Genomic DNA, 22,003 nt, shown 5'->3' on the forward strand with positions numbered 1-22,003 from the left:
TTTAAAAAAAAATATTTAACGATACTAGTCTCCAAATTCTTATACAAAGTTAGCTTAATCTAAAAAGCATAAAATAGATTTTTACATCATCACACACGTTGACATGTACCATGGCCTAACAGAATTTTGTTTCAGATGCAAGATCTCCTCACGCCACCTCTGTCCCACCCCTCCCATTGGCATTATTGCTTTTTATGAACGGGGGGGCTATTGGATGGAGAAACATTGCACTACATGAGTGTGAAGTTCAGTTCTGTACAATTCTGTCCTGTTATATCCCAAAAATGAATGTAACTTGTTATTTTTGCCCATTTCACAATCTGCAGGGCTCTGTATAAGGCAGCTCTGTTTCGTTTTAAGGCATCACTGCTTTGAGACTAACACAGACCAGAAGCGAAGTGATGGAAGTGGACAAAATCATCTCATTATCGACATTAACAAAAATTACACTTTTCACATAAGGACCACAAATGGTGTGTGTGTGTGTGTGTGTGTGTGTGTGTGTGTGTGTGTGTGAGAGAAAGAGAGGGTGTCTCAGTGAGCTGCAGCCGAGTTTAGAGGTTAGAGGTCAGAGCAGGGCTCTTGTTGACTGCCATGACCATCTCTCATTGCTGGTAATTTCCATATTGACCCTGTGGAGGAAGGAAGAAAGTACTGTAAATGGACACATCTGAATGACTTCTCATTCTGAACAAACAGACATTTACTTGAGAAAAGCTCATATTTATATATCTAAATAGGATGCAAACAAGCACATCTGTGGTAGCTTTCAACCTTATGTTACAGATGCAGACTATTCCTGTTTGGCTGCATTGGCTGGATTTAACCAGCAGGTGGCAGCATGGCCTCAGAAAAGCTAATGAAAGGAGGGACGCAACTTCTTATTAGTATACTGTAGCATTAGGCAAAATGCTGCTCTGTGACTTGTGCATTTAATATGATAGGAGGGATATGTTTTTGTTGGTATTTTAAAGGTTCATTTCTAAACAGGGGTCGAAAGTGGCTGCTCTTTAGGAATACAATTGTCATTAGTTACATATTTCAGATTTTCAGTTTCAATTTGACTATTACTTTGATCAAATACTATTTCTACACAGTGCATAATTATTCATAAATGACACAAAACATTTAAATGCAGGTAATTGCATGAAAAAAATATGGATATTAGCCAAAGTACAGTGAGCTGTATTTTTGATTGATTTTGTCAATTCCAAACCATCTACATTTTCTCAAGTTCCCCTACAGATTGTGCTTGATATATTTGAAGACCTCAAGCATAAAGTTCGACCCCTGGTTACAAAAAGACGTAAAGAAATCAGATGTTTAAACAGAAGACAGGAGGAGAAACATAAATGCAGATCAAGGCTAGGCGAACAGGTCAAACGTCCAGATTTGACGTTGAGGTGACGTCTTCACAGCAACCATTACCTTTGCTTCTTACAGAGCTAGTCAGGGGTTCAAATCCCCGGGTCTTTATTTCCTCATGTGTCCCTGAATATTCAAAGATAAAGAATCAAAGTGTAGCTGTGGCCTCCGCAAAGGACCACAGAAAATACAGGGCAACACGTAGCTCTCCCCTCCCTGTCAACACTCCCAAAGGTCTATGTTATATTTAGGGAGGAGAGATTCTACATTACCCTGCTCTGCTCTGACTTGCTGTATTATTCAAGGCAATATATTATAAACTCTTTTCCACTCACAACTCAACTGTGAAGGCAGGTTTCTCCTAACAGAGGAGAACCATACTAAGCTGTAAGCTGGCTAAACACATCAAACCGTTTAAGGAATTATATATTAAACTCCCCATACAACGTCAGCATGCACAAGACACCCACTCCTCCCTGGTCTCTTGCTTATGGACACTCCCTGAACCCTGGATAAACTAAATGTTATATCTCATCTTTAACTTCTATCCATCTTTAGCCAACATACAAGGACACAGTAAGACCTGCCTACTCATGGGCTCATGCTCACCTGGTCGTAGCCTGGGTATGGGCGTTGTTGCTGGGCCTGAGGGGGGCCGGGCTGGGGGCCCCGGTAGGCCCCGTACTGCTGCCCCTGGCCCTGGGGGTAACCCTGGGGGTACTGGCCTGGAGCTCCCTGGGACGGACCTGGTGGACACACAGAGATCAAAGGTTATGGACGTCTGACTGAAATATTACATGAAGATACTGTTCTTCACACCAAATAGGTACACAACAACATTATTATAGACATTGTCTGTTCAATAACGTACAGTGTCTGGGAGCGTAACAGCATGCTAGATTCCCAGATTTTGCTGATCGATGTCAATCATTATGACACGTCGTATTCTTGCACAATTGAGCGCTTCAGGGGAACTCACTTAGAGTCAATCCACCTCTATCTACCCATGAACACAGATCCACTGACAGGCAGACCGACAGAGGCATGGCAGAGAGAGAGACTAGTGGGTAGTATTAGTTGGGCCCTGGGCCATTCGTTGAAGTTTGGCTCCACACTAACACTGGCCTACTCTTCTCTGTAATGAGAGAGTCAGAGAGTCTGACTAACTGCAGCCGGAGCTGTAGCCAGCACCAGGGACGGGGCTGGGTGTTAAGTCGTCTAATGCAAGGAGACATCAAGGAGATTCCGTGGGCCTTCATTAGAGAAGCGGAGCCTCATTAAAAACCACTTCATCGGACAGCCTCTGAATACTACCGTTGCACTGGTGTTACCGTACCGCCGCATAGCGCCGTGCTATCAGGCATTCCAACGGCTGATCAGTGATAGGATGCCTGACTGACTGGGGCCAAGTCAAAAGAGAGCCACGCAACATCGTTAGGGCGCTCGTAATGCCAACGCCGCAAAGCTTAACTTAGAGGGGGCCCGCCTGCAAGAGTGAACGAGCGTGAGGCAGATGAAGCCTACCTCACAGCCTCTGCCTCTCCACCAGCTCATTACTGACATGAGAGAAATGCCTCTGGCTGAGAGAGCGAGAGCTGACAGGATTTTAAAAACGAAGGGGCGAAGGCCCACTCGCACACACTGCCAAGGGCGATTACCCATAAGCCTGACCTTTCCTTTCTCTTTCACTCATTCTCTCGCACTCCATCTCTCACTTTCTATAACACAGTGACTAGGCCTGTAGTGACCCACCGTAGTACTAGAGGGTCACCTAACACAGCACATTGTCTGCCAGCTCCCTCTTCTGATCAACGTGCCAGTGTCTGTAGCCTTGACTGTGCTGCTGCGACATTGAAAGTGCACAATGTCAATTAGGAAAACAGTGGCGTGGTACAGCAAACATACGGGAGGCTCTGGGTTGGTGCCATTTGGAATCAAGGACTGATGTTTCAAGACAACTAAATCGAAAGCAAATGGTGCCTCCTACTGACAGAGAAAGAGAAAGTCAAAGGGAGACTGAGTATTTCCACCCACCATAACCCTGTTGCTGTCCAGGATAGCCCTGCTGTCCGGGGTACTGCTGCTGTGGGGGGTAGCCCTGCTGTTGAGGAGGACCTTGCTGGTAGGCCTCCTGCTGCTGGCCATACTGGGCGTTTCCTACGGGGGGGGGGGCAACAGAGACATTACAGTACCTGTGACATTACAGTATCTGAACCAGGCTCGACGACATAACAGCAGACAGCACAGCAGTGCTTAGTGTGGCCAGAATCAGGGTTGGGGTCCATTCCATTTCGATTCAGTCAACTCCGGAGGTAAACAGAAATTCCAAATCAAAACGTTATGATTGGAATTTCAGTTTACTTCCTGAATTGACTAAACTGAACAGGAAATTGACCCCAACCCTGATCCGAATGTTTTGAAAACACTGATTTAGGCTGTTAACAAACCATGATCTTTTTCATAGGGGGACTGTTGGTTGGCTGCTGGGTCTCGCTCTGGCAGACAAGACAAGAACCACAGGAGAAAAAGAACCAACACTGTGAGCACGCCCATTGAAACATGAAGGAGTTTTGTTTTTAATATACAGAATTGTTATAGTGACACCTTTTCAGCATCCTTACCTGACACCTGCTATGAGCAGTAAAATAAAAGAAAAAAGCTTGATGAGAAATGAAAAATTTGTGAGTGAGAAATCAAGAATGATTAAAAAAAAGTTTAGGGAGGCAGAAAACAGAGCACAGACTCGGCAAGCTTCAGCCGCTCAACTCAACTCAACCTCCCTTAACCTGAACTGAGCTGGCCAGGGAAGGCTAATTGGGAGAAATAATACTGGTGTAGAAAGTGTATTTTAGGCATGTTAATTGTAAAAAGAAAGCATTCAGGCTACTGCAGTTATTGAACAACATAGCCTTAGCAACAAAAAAGTTGCATAAGTTATATGGCTTTAGTGTAGTTTTCCCTACGTACATTTCTGTGAAACTACATTGATACCTCCGTGGTATTATTGTTCTGAGAAATCAAAGCCTTGATCAGGAAACGGTGGCTAAAGCAAACCGTACTCACCATCACCTATAGCATTACTTCACAGGGAGATAGGAAGACATGTTATTTCATGTCCATTTTAGAGGAGATAGAAGTCAATGGGGGGAAAATTCAGGGGATTAAAATATTGTTATATACCCAAAAACATTTATTGTGCTTCACACAGTGTCTGTGTGTGTAGAAATGTTCAGAAATATAGTTTTGCAAAAGGTTAAACTAATCACGGGAGGAAATAAACGACTTTCTTTTGAGAATATACATATTTTTCCAAAACAATATTTAAAATCCTGTAATTCCCATCAAGAGTACAACCTAGCTATTGGAGACTGGAGAGTGCTGTGTCAACGTTTCAAAGGGAGTAGAAAGTAGCAAAGGTAAAAAGTGATTGACACATGCAAGAGAAAATTATTCATTTGAGAATACTTGTTTATGTTGATGCTATGACACGAAAATCACTATGAAGGGGTGGGAAATCACTGGGGAAATCATCCCAGTCCAACTAATCTCATTTTCCGCCAGGAGTCTTTAACACAACATCTGTCAAGTCTGCTAACTCGTGTGTGGGGCTTCTGCTAAAGTAGGACCTCTGCTTCCGCTAAAAGCACGACCGGGGATCAACTTCCAGGCTTGAATCGCTGTACGCATTTGGAGTCCCACCTTGACAAGATCAGGGTTCGACAAAATAACTAGCCAACTAGCTATTTGTTTATCGACGACGCACAGCCCTAATGGGACGGTGGGCGGGCAAACCGAACATCAGAGCTTCCTTCAGGCCAGACTTACAGAGCACAGTGACTAATGTCCAACTGAATAGATAGATGACTTCCATTCTCTACTTCCACAAATGTTCTAGATAACCGCGTAGGAACCGGAATAAACCGTCGATGCTCTGTATAAGGCTTGGGAGTGAAGTGGTGCTGAACGATCCACTCCCTTAGCTGATGGACAGGGTCACCGTCTGTCACACAATGTTGTTTTGCTTTGTTACGCACTCCATCCTCTGTCCTTCTCCATGCCTCAACACAGCTCCTCTAAGTGAACCTTAGACAGGCAGAGGTTTGGTTGGTTCTACGAGCGAGCAAGCGGTTGGTTGGATCTCCTACCTTCTGAAGCTCCCTGTCCTGCGTGACTGTACTGGTCCCCATAGTAGTCTTCCTGCCCTGGGTACTGCTGAGGGGGTCCTACACACACATACACACACGGCAAACAACACACACACAGGTAGATTCAAGGTGTTGTTGGGGGGTAATTTCGGCGAGGAAGTGAAGTTGTAATTTTGGCCGCATATTTGCTAGAGAGCTCCTGTGTGAGTCTCGTTGGTCACCAAACTACAGTTTAGTAGTGCTGGGACTGACAACCTTCAGGGCGCCTGGGTGAGTGTTCCTTCTATGGTTATGGGGCTACCTGCGTCTGTGAGCAACGACAGTGGAAGTGAAAGATAGCTCCACTTAAAGACGAAGAGGAGAAGGGGTTAGGTACAGGAGAGGAGGTTGCAGCCCTGTGTAAAGTCAAACCAAGCGCCTTGCTCTTGGCCCAGTGGTCCACTCTGTGGAGCGGAGCATACCTTGCTGTGGGGGTCTGTAAGGGGGCATGGGCCTCTGCCCCATGACATGGTTGCCTGGGTTGACCTGACCCATCATGCCCATTGGATTCTGCTGGCCCTGGTAGTGCTGCCCGCCACCCCCAGGGGGCATGTTGTACTGCTGGGAGGGAGGCTGCTGGTGCATCATGGGGCCTGGGGTGGGAACAACACAAATACACACAATATTTCATTACAGAACCCACTTAGAAAAATAATATAATGCTCTATGGGTGGATGTCATCCTCAATAGATGGACAACTGAAGGTCCAGTGTGAGAGGTGATAAGGTCTATTAATTATACTTTTTTTCCCCCCTCTTTCCTGTACCTTGGTTAGGCTGCATGTTCATGTTGGGCCGGGGTCCGTAGTTGCCCATGGGTCCCTGTCCCTGCGTCATGTTCATCTGGCCCTGGGCAGGTATGCCCTGAGACGAGGGCACAGCGTGGTTGTAGCCGCCCATGGAGCCGTGGCTGCTAGGGGGCATGTTCATGGCACCACTGCCAGGCATGTTGGGAGGCTGGTTGGGGCCAGGCCCGGGGCCCTGCATGGGCATGTGATTGGGCCCTGGGGAAAAAAAAGGACAGACCATTTAACCTTCAGGATGATACAGTGCCTTGCAAAAGTATTCACCCCCTTGGCGTTTTTACTATTTTGTTGCATTACAACCTGTAATTTAAATGGATTTTTATTTGGATTTCATGTAATGGACATACACAAAATAGTCCAAATTGGTGAAGTGAAATGAATTTTTTTTTACTTGTTTCAAAACATTCTAAAAAATAAAAAACACAGAAAAGTGATGTGTGCATATGTGGGGAGAACAAGTATTTGATACACTGCCGATTTTGCAGGTTTTCCTACTTACAAAGCATGTAGAGGTCTGTAATGTTTATCATAGCTACACTTCAACTGTGAGAGACGGAATCTATAACAAAAATCCAGAAAATCACATTGTATGATTTTTAAGTAATTCATTTGCATTTTATTGCATGACATAAGTATTTGATCACCTACCAACCAGTAAGAATTCCGGCTCTCACAGACCTGTTAGTTTTTCTTTAAGAAGCCCTCCTGTTCTCCACTCATTACCTGTATTAACTGCACCTGTTTGAACTCGTTACCTGTATAAAAGACACCTGTCCACACACTCAATCAAACAGACTCCAACCTCTCCACAATGGCCAAGACCAGAGAGCTGTGTAAGGACATCAGGGATAAAATTGTAGCCCTGCACAAGGCTGGGATGGGCTACAGGACAATAGGCAAGCAGCTTGGTGAGAAGGCAACAACTGTTGGCGCAATTATTAGAAAATGGAAGAAGTTCAAGATGACGGTCAATCACCCTCGGTCTGGGGCTCCATGCAAGATCTCACCTCGTGGGGCATCAATGATCATGAGGAAGGTGAGGGATCAGCCCAGAACTACACGACAGGACCTGGTCAATGACCTGAGGAGAGCTGGGACCAGTCTCAAAGAAAACCATTAGTAACACACTACGCCGTCATGGATTAAAATCCTGCAGCGCACGCAAGGTCCCCCTGCTCAAGCCAGCGAATGTCCAGGCCCGTCTGAAGTTTGCCAATGACCATCTGGATGATCCAGAGGAGGAATGGGAGAAGGTCATGTGGTCTGATGAGACAAAAATAGAGCTTTTTGGTCTAAACTCCACTCGCCGTGTTTGGAGGAAGAAGAAGGATGAGGCGAGACAGAAAAAAATTAGTACAACCCCAAGAACACCATCCCAACTGTGAAGCATGGAGGTGGAAACATCATTCTTTGGGGATGCTTTTCTGCAAAGGGAACAGGACGACTGCACCGTATTGAGGGGAGGATGGATGGGGCCATGTATCGCGAGATCTTGGCCAACAACCTCCTTCCCTCAGTAAGAGCATTGAAGATGGGTCGTGGCTGGGTCTTCCAGCATGACAACGACCCGAAACACACAGCCAGGGCAACTAAGAAGTGGCTCCTTAAGAAGCATCTCAAGGTCCTGGAGTGGCCTAGCCAGTCTCCAGACCTGAACCCAATAGAAAATCTTTGGAGGGAGCTGAAAGTCCGTATTGCCCAGCGACAGCCCCGAAACCTGAAGGTCTGTATGGAGGAGTGGGCCAAAATCCCTGCTGCAGTGTGTGCAAACCTGGTCAAGAACTACAGGAAACGTATGATCTCTAATTGCAAACAAAGGTTTCTGTACCAAATATTAAGTTCTGCTTTTCTGATGTATCAAATACTTATGTCATGCAATAAAATGCAAATTAATTACTTCGAAATCATACAATGTGATTTTCTGGATTTTTGTCGTCTCTCACAGTTGAAGTGTAGCTATGATAAAACATTACAGACCTCTACATGCTTTGTAAGTAGGAAAACCTGCAAAATCGGCAGTGTATCAAATACTTGTTCTCCCCACTGTGTGTGTATATATATATATAGAGATCATGTGACACTAGGATTGCACACAAGTGGACTTGTGTTGTGTATGTATGTATGTATACACACACACACGCTCTGAAAGGCCCCAGAGTCTGTAACACCACTAAGCAAGCGGCACCATGAAGACCAAGGAACTCTCCAAACAGGTCAGGGACAAAGTTGTGGAGAAGTACAGATCGGGGCGGCAGGTAGCCTAGTGGTTAGAGCGTTGGACTAGTAACCGAAAGGTTGCAAGATCGAATCCCCAAGCTGACAAGGTAAAAATCTGTTGTTCTGCCCCTGAACCCACTGTTCCTAGGCCGTCATTGAAAATAAGAATTTGTTCTTAACTGACTTGCCTAGTTAAAAGTTTAAATAAAATCAGGGTTGGGTTATAAAAAAAATCTGAAACTTTGAACATCCCACAGAGCACCAAAGAGACCAAAGATAACCGTGAAGGAGCTGCAAAGCTCCACAGTGGAGATTGGAGTATCTGTCCATAGGACCACCTTAAGCCGTACACTACACAGAGCTGGGCTTTACAGAAGAGTGGCCAGAAAAGACATTGCTTAAAGAAAAAAAATAAGCAAACATGTTTGGTGTTCACCAAAAGCATGTGGGAGACTCCCCAAATATATGGAAGAAGGGGGTCTTACACACACATTCAGATGAGACAAAAATGTTGCTTTTTGGCCATCAAGAAAAATGCTATGTCTGGCACAAACCCAACACCTCATCACCCTGAGAAAAACATCCCCACAGTGAAGCAGGGTGGTGGCAGCATAATGCTGTGGGGATGTTTTTCCATCGGCAGAGACTGGGAATCTGGTCAGAATTGAAGGAATGATGGATACAGGGAAATTCTTGAGGGAAACCTGTTAAAGTCTTCCAAAGATTTGAGACTGGGATGGAGGTTCACCTTCCAGCAGGACAATGACCCTAAGCATACTGCTAAAGCAACACTCGAGTGGTTTAAGGGGAAACATTTAAAATGTCTTGGAATGGCCTAGTCAAAGCCAGACCTCAATCCAATTGAGAATCTGTAGTATGACTTAAAGATTGCTGTACACCAGCAGAACCCACCCAACTTGAAAAAGCTGGAGCAGTTTTGCCTTGAAGAATGTGAAAAAATCCCAGTGGCTAGATGTGCCAAGCTTTGAGACTTGCAGCTGTAATTGCTGGAAAAGGTACCTCTACAAAGTACTGACTTTGGGGGGGGGTGAATAGTCTTGAACTGCACTGTTGGTTAACGGCTTGTGAGTAAGCATTTCACGGTAAAGTCTACAGTTGTTGTATTCGGCGCATGTGACAAAGTTTGGTTTGATTTAGTTATGCACAGTCAAGTTCTGTTTTTTTTGTCTTATTTCTTGTTTCATAATAAAAAATATTTTGTATCTTCAAAGTGGTAGGCATGTTGTGTATATCAAATGATACAAACCCCCAAAATCCGTTTTAATTCCAGGTTGTAAGGCAAGAAAATAAGAAAAATGCCAAGGGGGTGAACATTTTCGCAAGCCACTGTATATTACCATACAGTACAGAGATTAAGATGGAACTGTTAAATTAAAATATTCTATTAAATGTACATTATACAACGGGTGAGTCTAATCCTGAATGCTGATTGGTTAAAACCGCATTCCAGCCGGTGTCTATTCCACAAGTTACCACCGGCTAAATCTATGACGGTGAAATGCCTACTTACTTTGTTCCATCTGACTGCGCAATCCACTGTCTCACCAGCCCAGCCAGGCAATTATAAACTTGATCTCCACTATAAAAAGCATCTCGACATTATCTCCCATTTCTTTTAGACTAGCATTTGATTTGTATAAACCTTGCTGTCTCTCCGACCTTTTCAATTTTGTTTCAATATGGAATTGCGATCTCCATCGTCCCATATAAAGTGAACGTGTCCGAATGAGCAAGACAGCAAATTGAGTTAGTTGTCATAGCAACATCCAGTTGACTGGCTAAATCGATACTTTGTTGCCAAAACTAAAATGGATGAGTGGAACATTTCTTTTGATTTTTTTCAGCGGCATGACTATGGATGAATGGGAAAAACAGATGGCAATAATACCCAGGCATGCAGATTTGGAGGATACGGCATTGAATGACCTAGAGAAAAGCAGCGACGAAACAAAACAGTTAAGAATACAAACTGGGCTGTGCGTTGCTTTGTGGGCTGGCTAGCAGAGAAGAAGAAAGTTTTGACTTCAAAATTGTCACTAAGAGTTTAACATCCTTCACCGATAGTTTTATGGAGATGTACAAAATGGGAAGGGGGAGCAGTACAGCATTAGTAGATACCTGGCACTCCGGGGTGGGCTCAACCGGTTCCTAAATGACCCACTCATCGGTCGCATCTGGTGCCTTATGAAGGACACCGAATTTACCACCTCGAATCATGTATTTCTGGGAAACATTAAACATCTAAAGCAGCAAGGAAAATATATCACAGACACCCTCCCATCACCGATAAGGACATGGCCCAGCTCCAAAACTCCCAGGCTCTGAATCCCGGTACACCAAGGGTTCTGGTCCAGAAAGTGTGGTTCAACCTCCAGTTACATCTGGGTCGAAGAGGAAAAGAGAGGGACAGACAACTAAAGCCCAACTTATTCCTCGTAAAAACAGACGAGAACGGTCTAAGGTATGTTGTGCATAGCCTGTTTGTGTTATTTAAGTTGCACTCGTAATTAGGCTATTGGAAAACAATATTATAACAACGCATTCGCTCTCAGATATGCCACTCTCGCATATAACGAGGCAACAAAGAATCCTCTGGACCCAAGGGAGAGGGGCAGGGAGTCCAAGAGGGGATTCATATTCGAGCAGCCAGGGAACCCACTATGCCCGGTGGCATCACTGGAAAAATATCTATCAAAATGCCCAGAGAAAGCCCTTTAATTTTATCTCCACCTAAGGAGAGGAGTGTGTATCGGGGACTCGATCTGGTACCCATCAGAGCCGATGGGCATGAACTATCTGGCAGCACTTCTACCTAAGATCTGCAGGGCAGCGGGAACAACTACATACACAAATCACAGCATCAGGACCGCGACAGTCCAGAAACTGGCCAATGCCGGTTTAGAAGCGAGGGAGATTATGTCAGTGAGTGGGCATCAGTGCAAATATATCTACAACACAGAATCCATATCTACGTGTGTGTATAGTTCGTATGTTATGTGTGATGTGCCTGTGTTGCTTCCCAGTCCCCACTGTTCCATAAGGTGTATTTTTATCTATATATTTTTAAAAAATCTGATTCTAATGCTTGCATCAGTTACCTGATGTGGAATAGAGGTCCATGTAGTCATGGCTCTATGTAGCACTGTGCGCCTCCCATAGTCTGTTCTGGACTTGGGGACTGTGAAGAGACCTCTGGTGGCATGTCTTGTGGGGTATGCATGGGTGTCTAAGCTGTGTGCTAGTCGTTTAAACAGACAGCTCAGTGCTTAGTTTCAACATGTCAATACCTCTTACAAATACAAGTAGTGATGAAGTCAATCTCTCCTCCACTTTGAGCCAGGAGAGATTGACATGCATAGTATTAATGTTTGCTCTCTGTGTACATCCAAGGGCCAGCCGTGCTGCCCTGTTCTGAGCCAATTGCAATTTTCCCTCTGTGTGGCAACTGTTAAGGTTGAGCAGTGCTTTATTATGGACAGACTTCTCCCCATCTTAGCTACTGTTGTATCAATATGTTTTGACCATGACAGTTTACAATCCAGGGTTACTCCAAGTGGTTTAGTCACCTCAACTTGCTCAATTTCCACATTATTAATTACAAGGTTTAGTGAATGATTTGTCCCAAATACAATGCTTTCCCCCTACTGAAATACTTAGGATCAATTTATTCCATGCCACCTATTCTAAAACTAACTGCATTTCAGTTGCTTGGTAGCTGACGTGTATAGTCATCCACATACATAGACACACTGGCTTTACTCAAAGCCAGTGGCATGTCGTTAGGAAAGACTGAAAAAAGTAAGGGGAATATCCTTCCCTATAAGCGTGCCAAAAAGTCTGTTGTCAATTTATTTAAATGTAAAATAGCATTGTATATAGGTGGGCTATTTGAGTCAGTAAAGGGGGCTTTACTATTCTTAGGTAGCAGAATGACTTTTGTTTCCCTTCAGGCCTGAGGGCACACACCTTCTAGTAGGCTTAAATTGAAGATGTGGCAAATAGGAGTGGCAATATCGTCCACTATTATCCTCAGTAATTTTCCATCCAAGTTGTCAGACCCCAGTGGCTTGTCATAGTTAATAGACAATCATTTTTCACCTCTTCCAGACTTACTTTACAATTCTTGCCTTTCATAATTTGGTCAGATATACTTGGATGTGGTGTCAGTGTTTCTTGCTGGCATCTCATGCCTAAGTTTGCTAATCTTGCCAATGAAAAAGTAATTAAAGTTGTTGCCAATTTCAGTTGTTTTGGAATGAATGATGGAGCTGAGTTTGCCTTTTTCCCCAACATTTAATTGAAGGTGCTCCAAAGCTTTTTACTATCATTATTCATTACCCTTCAATCTAGAAGGGTGAGTGACTAACTGTGTATTGTTTTGGCAGAGTGAAAGTACAAGTGCTTCCCACGTTCGAACACACACCCCCACATCAAAGCACGCCTCCAAGACCCAAATTTCGTTCTGTTGAATTTCCTAATAAGGAGAATTAAAACCGAGGCTAAATCAAGTCCAGCCCCGCTTTAATGATGCTATTATTTTCTCCTTCATGGCATGCAGAGTGCGAAAGATCATAAACTAGAGAGAGCTTCTACGATAAGATTGAATTGGCTTCTTTCTCTCGTTGATACGTTTCACACCTTTCCAATCCAGAACCAAGCACACATGAGTTAAACACACATGAGGAATTCATTTTCATAATGGTGGATGTGATGGGTATATAGTCTTCTCTATTCGCTACAGAAAATTGTAAAGAAATAATGTTAGGAAACGAGAAATCTAAACCTACAGCTGTCAAATGATTTGGCATAAACAGAAGCAATCAGCAACAGCTTGATAAAAAGTGTAAAACATGCGACTGATAATTACACAATGTAAATGGGACAATGTTTTCATGTTGTAAACCAACTAATAATTGCACTTTTAGTTGTCTCATTAAATGTTCAAAATATCTGTTTATGAATTTCTACAATTTATATTTGGTTTGAGGTTAAGTAGTTGAAATTTGGAGCTATTAACATTTTAAAAGATTGTCCTATGTACATTGTGTAATTTACTGATGGTCCGTAACTATTCCTGTAGGGATATGGAATGTCAAACCAAATTGACCATGGGCATTACGATCGGGTGGCGTGCAGCTGCGCTCCGAAATTGCTGCCAGCTGTGGGCATGATTGAATTAAACCCAAGGAAAACTGTTACAGTATCTTTCATCCCGTGACATACTATTTTTTCCTAATTAACTCACAAATCTCAGATTTGGACGAGACTGACTTTATGACCAAAAGTATCATATTTACACTTTGTAGTCAATTTTAACACTAGAATAAATATTTGACTAACATCAATGCCACATAGGATGTTTTCTACCAGTTGCTCTTTAAACTTTGATTGAATTAAACTATAGCAGTGCATTTGAATCATGACAGTTATATGATGGAAAGGCGGAAAACAATTCCGATTCACGTTTATTGACCTAAGAGGGAATCTTAGCACAGCTCACAAAACATATAGAAACAAACAAGAAAAAGTCAGACAAATACCTTACCAACCTTTCTATTCCACACCTGCCCATATGGGGAGTTGTTCAGAATAGTAAGGCCCTACAAAATATGCGTTGTGGAGAACGCAGACAGAATCACTGAATCCAGACATTAAAACAGAATTCAACAACATTCCCCCAAAAATGTGTACTTAGTAGGGAATTAACTTAGAAAATAATTTAAACAAATGCCCATGTGTGTGCCGTGCGTTTACACTTTGTGTAGCCATTAGCAATGATGCTAAACGATAACGGTCTTCTGGTAGAGATGGAAACGATTTCCCAAAAACCTTCTCAATTCACCCTTAATCGTTTTAAAATGATCACACCATGATCATTTAGCTATTAGATGTATTGACTCAGGGGTGTTGTCAATAAATTGGCAAAAAAAATCTAAAAACATGTTTTCACTTTGAAGGCCAACTCATTCGGACGCTACAGACGTTTGTGAGAAGACCGATTTTCGGGATGTCTCATGGTCTGACAAACAACTTGTAACTTGGACACCTTCCACCGCAGATGCAGTGGTAGATGCGGTGGATTCAGACGCAGCACATGCAAACATATCTCTAGCTTAAGACAGATTGATTTTTTTTATGTCGACTGTAAGGGGTTAAACATTAACTACAAAGTTAGCCTATGCCTACCTGGCAGAATGATATCATGATTATTTGCATCAATCCAGTGGCCATTTGTTTTGCAAACTCATCAGATGACCTGGCCTCCAAAATCACCAGACCTCAACCCAATTGAGAGGGTTTGGGATGAGTGGGACCGTAGAGTGAAGGAAAAACAGCCAACAAGTGCTCAGCATATGTGGGAACTACTTCAAGAGTGTTGGAAAAGCATTCCTCATGAAGCTGGTTGAGAGTGTGCAAAGCTGTCATCAAGGCAAAGGGTGGCTACTTTGAAGAATCTCAAATATAAAATATATTTATATTCGTTTTTTGATTACTACATGATTCCATGTGTTATTTCATAGTTTTGATGTCTTCACTATTATTCTACAATGTAGAAAATAGTAAAAATAAAGAAAAACCCTGGAATGAGTAGGTGTCCAAACTTTTGACTGGTATTGTATATATATTTTTTTACACATATTTAACCCTTTTTAGGGTAGGCACAAAACTACATTCGTACTTTCATAATAAAAAAATGAAAACGGTACAGGTTAACTTCAGACGAGTTCCGTGACACTTGTGGGGCCCCATTAGTTTGCAGCCCAAATGGTTCAGAAGCTACAAACAGAAGTTTGTACATCGACGGTACATACTTCAGATGAGTTCTCTGACACTTGTGGGGGGGTTGTAAAGCAAATTAGAGACCATCATCCTGTTCATGAGTCTCCCCTTTCCATAGAGTGTTCATAATAGTTTTGGGATGTCTCATGGTCTGACAAACACCGCTCTAGCTCTGCTACCTTTCGCCACAGATGAGGGAGTGCGACATCGGCGCATGCGATGGATTGAGACGCATCCGATGCAAAAAAAAAAACATCTCTAGCTTAAACTGACGGATTTTGATGGGGATTTTATTATGTTACGCACCGGTGCGTCAATCGACTGTAGGGGGTGATTTGCCTGATTTCTTCAACCTGATGGGAGACCAAAGCAGTGGAGTGGTCTGGGCTGTAGATCAGGTGGCAGGTTATGCTCTGGATAGCGCGCTAGTTCAGAAGGGAGAGTTTTAGAGAGGGGGATCCAATCACTATAGTAGGCCTATAGGCTATTCCAACACTTTATTTTTATACAAACCTTCAGAACACACAGTGCGAAACTTGTCGTTCTCACAGTCAAGCAAAATTATCCAATGTATCACTTGTACACCAGTGAGAGCTGAAGAGTAAATAACGATACAATGTAGCCGAACAACCTCGCTGGCAAACAGCAGAGATGTGAGATTTATTTCACTCTAGAAGTACTGAACAAAATATTTAGGGGCATATGACGGTCTGCTCTGCCCTTCCTCTCAGTTACACCAGGGCTGCAAAGCATATAGGGTTGCTATATGATTGAACCGGGAAAATAATGTAACAGTGAAAAAAAAATACATGAAATAGCTCCCCAATACTGTCTGATGTTAATATTTGATGTATTACATGAATGATGACCACAGGCCTTCCAAAAATACATTTAAATCGTGTTTTAATAAGATACTTTTTCACCCTGCTCCATTGTTTTCATAATTGAGTTTCAAATTTGGCTCCCAGTGTGGCTAGTTCCGGAGGAATCATGACACATCTGACTGCTCCTTCTCTTAGAAGACCACCAGAGCTCACAGACCGACGAGTGACATCATCGTTTAGCAGAGCACCATCCCCTCCCATCCCAGATCTGTGGTGTTGCTAGGCAACCCTCGTGAGTGAGAAAGGGACAGAGGGAGGTGGTGACGGAGAGGTCACTTACCAGGCATCTGTCCGTTCATCTGGTTCTGCATGTGTGGGGCAGTGGGGCCGCCGCTGACCATGCCCTCCGAGGGCATGTTGTGTCCGTGGGGGGGCTGGGGGCCAGGTGCTCCACTCTGGTTCATCCCACCAGGGCCCATGGGCATGTTCTGAGTGGGTGGCTAGACAGACAAAACAGAGACACAGGGAGAGAAACACCATCTGTGTTAAGGTACATATCTGAGCCATGTATGAGAAAGAAAGCAAATGATGAAGGTACAGAATTAAAAGACTCAGGCTTCATCTAACGGTGGACATATAATCATCTCTGGCTATAGAGAGCATTCGTAAAGTGTTCAGACCCCTTCACCTTCTCAACATTTTGTTACGTTACAGCCTTATTTTAAAATCAATTACGTTATTTTTTTCCACTCATCAATCTACACACAATACCCCATAATGACAAAGCAAGATCCAGTTTAATTTTTTTTTTTTTTTATGTTTGCAAATGTATTAAAAACAAAAAACAGAAATACCATATTTACATAAGTATTCAAACACCTTGCTATGAGACTCGAAATTGAGCTCCGGTGCATCCTATTTCCATTGACCATCCTTGAGATGTTTCTACAACTTGGAGTCCACCTGTGGTAAATTCAATTGACTGGACATGATTTGGAAAGGCACACACTTGTCTATATAAGGTCCCACAGTTGACAGTGCATGTCAGAGCAAAAACCAAGCCATGAGGTCAAAGGAATTGACCATAGAGCTCCGAGACAGGATTGTGTCGAGGCACAAATCGGGGAAAGGGTATCAAAAAATGTTTGCAGCATTGAAAATCCAAGAACACAGTGGCCTCCATCATCCTTAAATGGAAGACGTTTGGAACCACCAAGACTCTTCCTAGGAGAATGGGCGAAACTCCCCAAATACAGGCGTGCAAAGCTTGCAGCGTAATACCCAAGAAGACTCAAGGATGTAATCACTGCGAAAGGTGCTTCAACAAAGTATTAAGTAAAGGGTCCGAATACTTATATAAATGTTATATTTCAGTTTATTTTTTATAAATGCGCAAACATTTCTAAAAATCTGTTTTTGCTTTGTCATTGTGGAGTATTGTGTGTAGAATCATGATGAAAAATTACAATTTAATCAAATTCAGAATAAGGCTGTAACGTAACAAAATTTGGAATATTGAAGGGGTCTGAATACTTTCCGAATGCACTGTATAATCTCTGGATATATGTTATTCTATCCTCTATTTCACAGTACCAGATTGAAGCAACAAGCAAGTTTATATAATAAAGGATGGCCTATCAACAGAGTATACCATTAGATTACACTATCTCATACTATTGTAAAGGCCATCAATTGGCCTATCACCAGCAGTGTGTCTCAGAGGTGTGACGTGTCACAATAAAATACCCTGTTTGAATATCTATGGGAAATAGCCTGCAATACACAGAATGAATATTGTGTGAACCAAGACACCTTAGACACCCTATCATAATTCAAACACCACTTCTCCATCCATACTCACTTCAAGCTTTACCTCTGGAGGAGTAGGGGAGTCACACTTCTGAAATCAAGTACAGAGCATCTAGGTGAACATTATACACCTCCCCTTTGTCCAACAACAGGGGAGACCGGGCAAGCTTGCATTTGGGTGGCATATGAGGCATATCAAATGATTGCTTTCAATCTCACATGCACCACAAAATCTATTGTCAGAGCTTGACAGCGGTAGATATACAAGCAAAAGGGAAGGGGTAACACGTATTATGGCCTCATTTCCTGTACTTGACGAATATAGTGGAATTTCTGACTAGTAGTGTAATGTACAGTACCAGTCAAACGTTTGGACACACCTACTCATTCAAGGGTTTTTCTTCCTTTTTACTATTTTCTACATTGTAGAATAATAGTGATAATAACACATATGGAATCATGTAGTAACCAAAAAAGGGTGTTTAACAAGACAAAATATTTTTCCAACAGTCTTGATGGAGTCCCCAACTTGGTTGCTTTTCCTTCACTCTGCAGTCCAAATCATCCCAAGCCATCTCAATTGGGTTGAGGTCAGGTGATTGTGGAGGCCAGGTCATCTGATGCAGCACTACATCACTCTCCTTCTTGGTCAAATAGCCCTTACACAGCCTGTAGGTATGTTGGGTCATTGTCCTGTTGAAAAACAAATGATAGTCCCACTAAGCGCAAACCAGATGGGATGGCGTATCGCTGCAGAATGCTGTGGTAGCCATGGTGTTGAAGTGTGCCTTGAATTCTAAATAAATCACCAAGTGTCACCATCACACCTCCTCCTCCATGCTTCACGGTGGGAAACACACATGCAGAGATCATGCGTTCACCTACTCTGTGTCTCAAAGACACAGCGGTTAAACCAAAAAAAAAAAGTAAAATAAAAACAAATTGGGACTCATCAGACCAAAGGACAGATTACCACCAGTCTAAGGTCCATTGCTCATGTTTCTTGGCCCAAGCATTCTTCTTATTGGTGTCCTTGAGTAGTGGTTTCTTTGCAGCAATCCGACCATGAAGGCCTGATTCACGCAGTCTCCTCTGAACAGTTGATGTTGAGATGTGTGTTACTTGAACTCTGTGAAGCATTTTTTGGCTGCAATTTCTGAGGCTGGTATATCTAATGAACTTATTCCCTGCAGCAGAGGTAACTCTGGGTCTTCCTTTCCTGTGGTGGTCCTCATGAGACAGTTTCATCACAGAGCTTGATGGATTTTGTGACTGCACTTGAAGTCCTTGAAATTTCCCAGATTGACTGACCTTCATGTCTTAAAGTAATGATGGACTGTCGTTTCTCTTTGCTTATTTGAGCTGTTCTTGCCATAATATGAACTTGGCCTTTTACCAAATAGGGCCATCTTCTGTATACCACCCCTACCTTGTCACAACACAACTGATTGACTCAAACCCATTAAGGGAAGAAATTCCACAAATTAACTTTTAAGAAGGCACACCAGTTAATTTAAATACATTATAGGTGACTACCTCATGAAGCTGGTTGAGAGAATGCCAAGAGTGTACAAAGCTGTCACTGCTACTTTGAATTCTCAAATATAAAATATATTTTGATTTGCTTAACACTTGTTGTCTTACTACATGATTCCATATGTGTTATTTCATAGTTTTAATGTCTTCACTATTATTCTACAACGTAGAAAATAGTAAAAAATAAAGAAAATTCCATACTTTTGACTGGTACTGTATATGTAGAGGGTATTCTTTAGTTGCATAATAGCTCTGTGGTTGCTTGTCTATGCCCTTATATTTGGGGCGGCAGGTAGCCTAGTGGTTAGAGCATTTGGCCAGTAACCGAAAGGTTGCTAGATCGAATCCCCGAGCCGACAAGGTAAAAATCTGTCTTCTACCCCTGAACAAGGCAGTTAACCCACTGTTCCTAGGCCTTCATTGTAAATAAGAATTTGTTCTTAACTGACTTGCCTAGTTAAATAAAATAAAAAGTCAAGTTGTGATCTAGGCCTATATATTATATCAGTTGGTGAAGGGAACATTATGGAGAGGGTATTTTTTTTATTCCCATGTTTGGGGCAATAAAATAAATACTAGGCTACTAGCCAAGAACAACACGTTATTTGAAATTGTACAATATCTGTAAAACTTCATGAATTCTAGTACGCTTCATGTTTTCTCTCTGGCAGAAATGTGTCAGAGTGAATCAGCACCTACGTCACTGCCCTTCGCCCTGGACCAATACTCACAGCAGGGAGCAGAGACTGCATGTTCTGATTGGAGTCTGCTATCGTGGCCAGGTAAACCAAATTTCTGTGGAGCATTTGTTGGTACCTTTTGACAGAACATAAAACACATTTTAACATTTAAAAAGACAGGGAGACGGGCCATCAATACACTGCAAAAACTTAGATGCATGACAGTGTGCAACCTGAAAGCACATCAGGTATGGAGCTTTTGTATAGTACATAAATGATAACTTACTGTGAACATTCTGCGGTCTTTCCTTTGCTCTGGAAATCCATTATACATTGAATCAGCTGATTGTTCTCATCCAGTAACTGAAACATGGCAGAGCAAAACGGTAAGAAAACTGAAAAAAATGTGGATAGGCCTATAGAAGACAACTAACTGCTTCTTCCTATCCAGTAATGTTTGCATTCTGACCTGTTACATATGAGAGAATACAGTAGCCTAAATACAACTTTAAGGGGATTGGAAACATTCATGAAAACAATGTGGCTTGTATTGACTGGTTGAACTTCAGCTAGACAAACGGCTGTCCCATGCCAATGCAGACTACTCATGAAATCATATGGTCTTTGAGAGTACAGTAGTACATGACGTTGATGGCAACATAGTAGTTAGCCGGTCAACCGGCCTTTTGCCTTTTTCTCCAACGTTAGCTAGCTATAATCAATGTCATAATACTAGTAGTCCTGTTCTGTGCGTGCCTGGCTAACAAAAGACGCTAACAATCCAACTAGCTAAGAAAACCTTAGCCTATCCTTCCATTTATATCAGAAACAAATTCAATGTTAGTCCATCGAATCGACTAAACATGTTAGTTATTTTTAGATTATTTGCCCACTACCGCGAAGTTCATATTGACCGCGCTTTACCCTAGCAACATTGTTACCATCTATTTCCCTCTTTACATTTCGACCTGGCCGCTGGCTAGGCTAGTTAGCTAGCAACAGCAGCTGGTGCTGTATCCGCCTCCATTCTGTTGCGGTGCGTGATAAAAATGAATTAGCTACCTTTTGAATTCCAGCGGGTGTTATATCACCCTTTCCACGTTGTCTGTGAGGTGCAAACGCCACCGACATGGTGTTTTCATATAAAGCTAAATAAACTTAAACATACAACTAAACAGCTAACAAATCTGTAGAACTCAAAGCAGGCAGTTTAGAATAGCAACATCTGATGTTATTCTGTGATGTAGTCCATGGCCGTGTTCGAGAGGATCAAATCCGCAATGTATCATGGGTAAATTGTGACTGACTGACTGATCTACAAATAACAATGAGTCATTCTTTATGATCCACCGTGATTTGTAGATCAGTAAGTCGGCAGTGGCATGCAGTCGTTTTGATGCTCTCGAACACGGCCAACTAAAGGGCTGAACGATAATGCCCTTGAGATGTAATATATCTTTGTGAGAGAGATATATATATATCGAAATTATAAAAACATGTCAATGCATTGTATTGTTGTTTTGTGGGGTACAATTAAGACTTTTATAAAAACAAAACAATGTTTTCAACCCCTGTCCAAAGGTGGAATAATCCAAACTCAACCCAAAGACCACAGGGGAATGGAAAATAGTATCCCCCGGAAACTGTCCAAACAGCGCTAAACCGTCTGTATTAAACTCTTATTATAGTCCTGGAACCAACTATGATAACAATGAAATGCTGTTGAGTTAATAAAGAGTAAAATAAAATGTTGCAGAGGCATCTGTGAATTTGTGAACATTT

General features: G+C 42.5%; 1 protein-coding gene across 9 annotated transcripts in view; it reads right to left on the reverse strand.

Moving 5' to 3' along the window:
• Positions 1–22,003, reverse strand: part of LOC106599684 (SS18 subunit of BAF chromatin remodeling complex) — a 22,581-nt gene continuing 578 nt past the window's right edge. Inside the window, exons 1-13 of one of the 9 annotated variants that reach the window (XM_014190978.2) lie at positions 21,284–21,508; positions 20,508–20,584; positions 20,273–20,357; positions 18,058–18,096; positions 16,537–16,696; positions 6,316–6,552; positions 5,972–6,142; positions 5,511–5,588; positions 3,813–3,860; positions 3,400–3,522; positions 1,975–2,111; positions 1,429–1,491; positions 1–632 (exon numbers count right to left, since the gene is read on the reverse strand). In XM_014190978.2, the coding sequence (XP_014046453.1) occupies positions 1,474–1,491; positions 1,975–2,111; positions 3,400–3,522; positions 3,813–3,860; positions 5,511–5,588; positions 5,972–6,142; positions 6,316–6,552; positions 16,537–16,696; positions 18,058–18,096; positions 20,273–20,357; positions 20,508–20,584; positions 21,284–21,352 (1,242 nt within the window). In that variant the 5' untranslated portion in view covers positions 21,353–21,508 and the 3' untranslated portion in view covers positions 1–632; positions 1,429–1,473. Of the gene's footprint in view, positions 633–1,428; positions 1,492–1,974; positions 2,112–3,399; positions 3,523–3,812; positions 3,861–5,510; positions 5,589–5,971; positions 6,143–6,315; positions 6,553–16,536; positions 16,697–18,057; positions 18,097–20,272; positions 20,358–20,507; positions 20,585–21,283; positions 21,509–22,003 lie in introns of those variants that run through there. The other 8 variants (XM_014190977.2, XM_014190975.2, XM_014190982.2 and 5 more) reach the window with 8 other exon arrangements.

The sequence above is a fragment of the Salmo salar genome, chromosome ssa03 (assembly GCF_905237065.1).
Source record: "Salmo salar chromosome ssa03, Ssal_v3.1, whole genome shotgun sequence".
Classification (NCBI taxonomy): domain Eukaryota; kingdom Metazoa; phylum Chordata; class Actinopteri; order Salmoniformes; family Salmonidae; genus Salmo; species Salmo salar.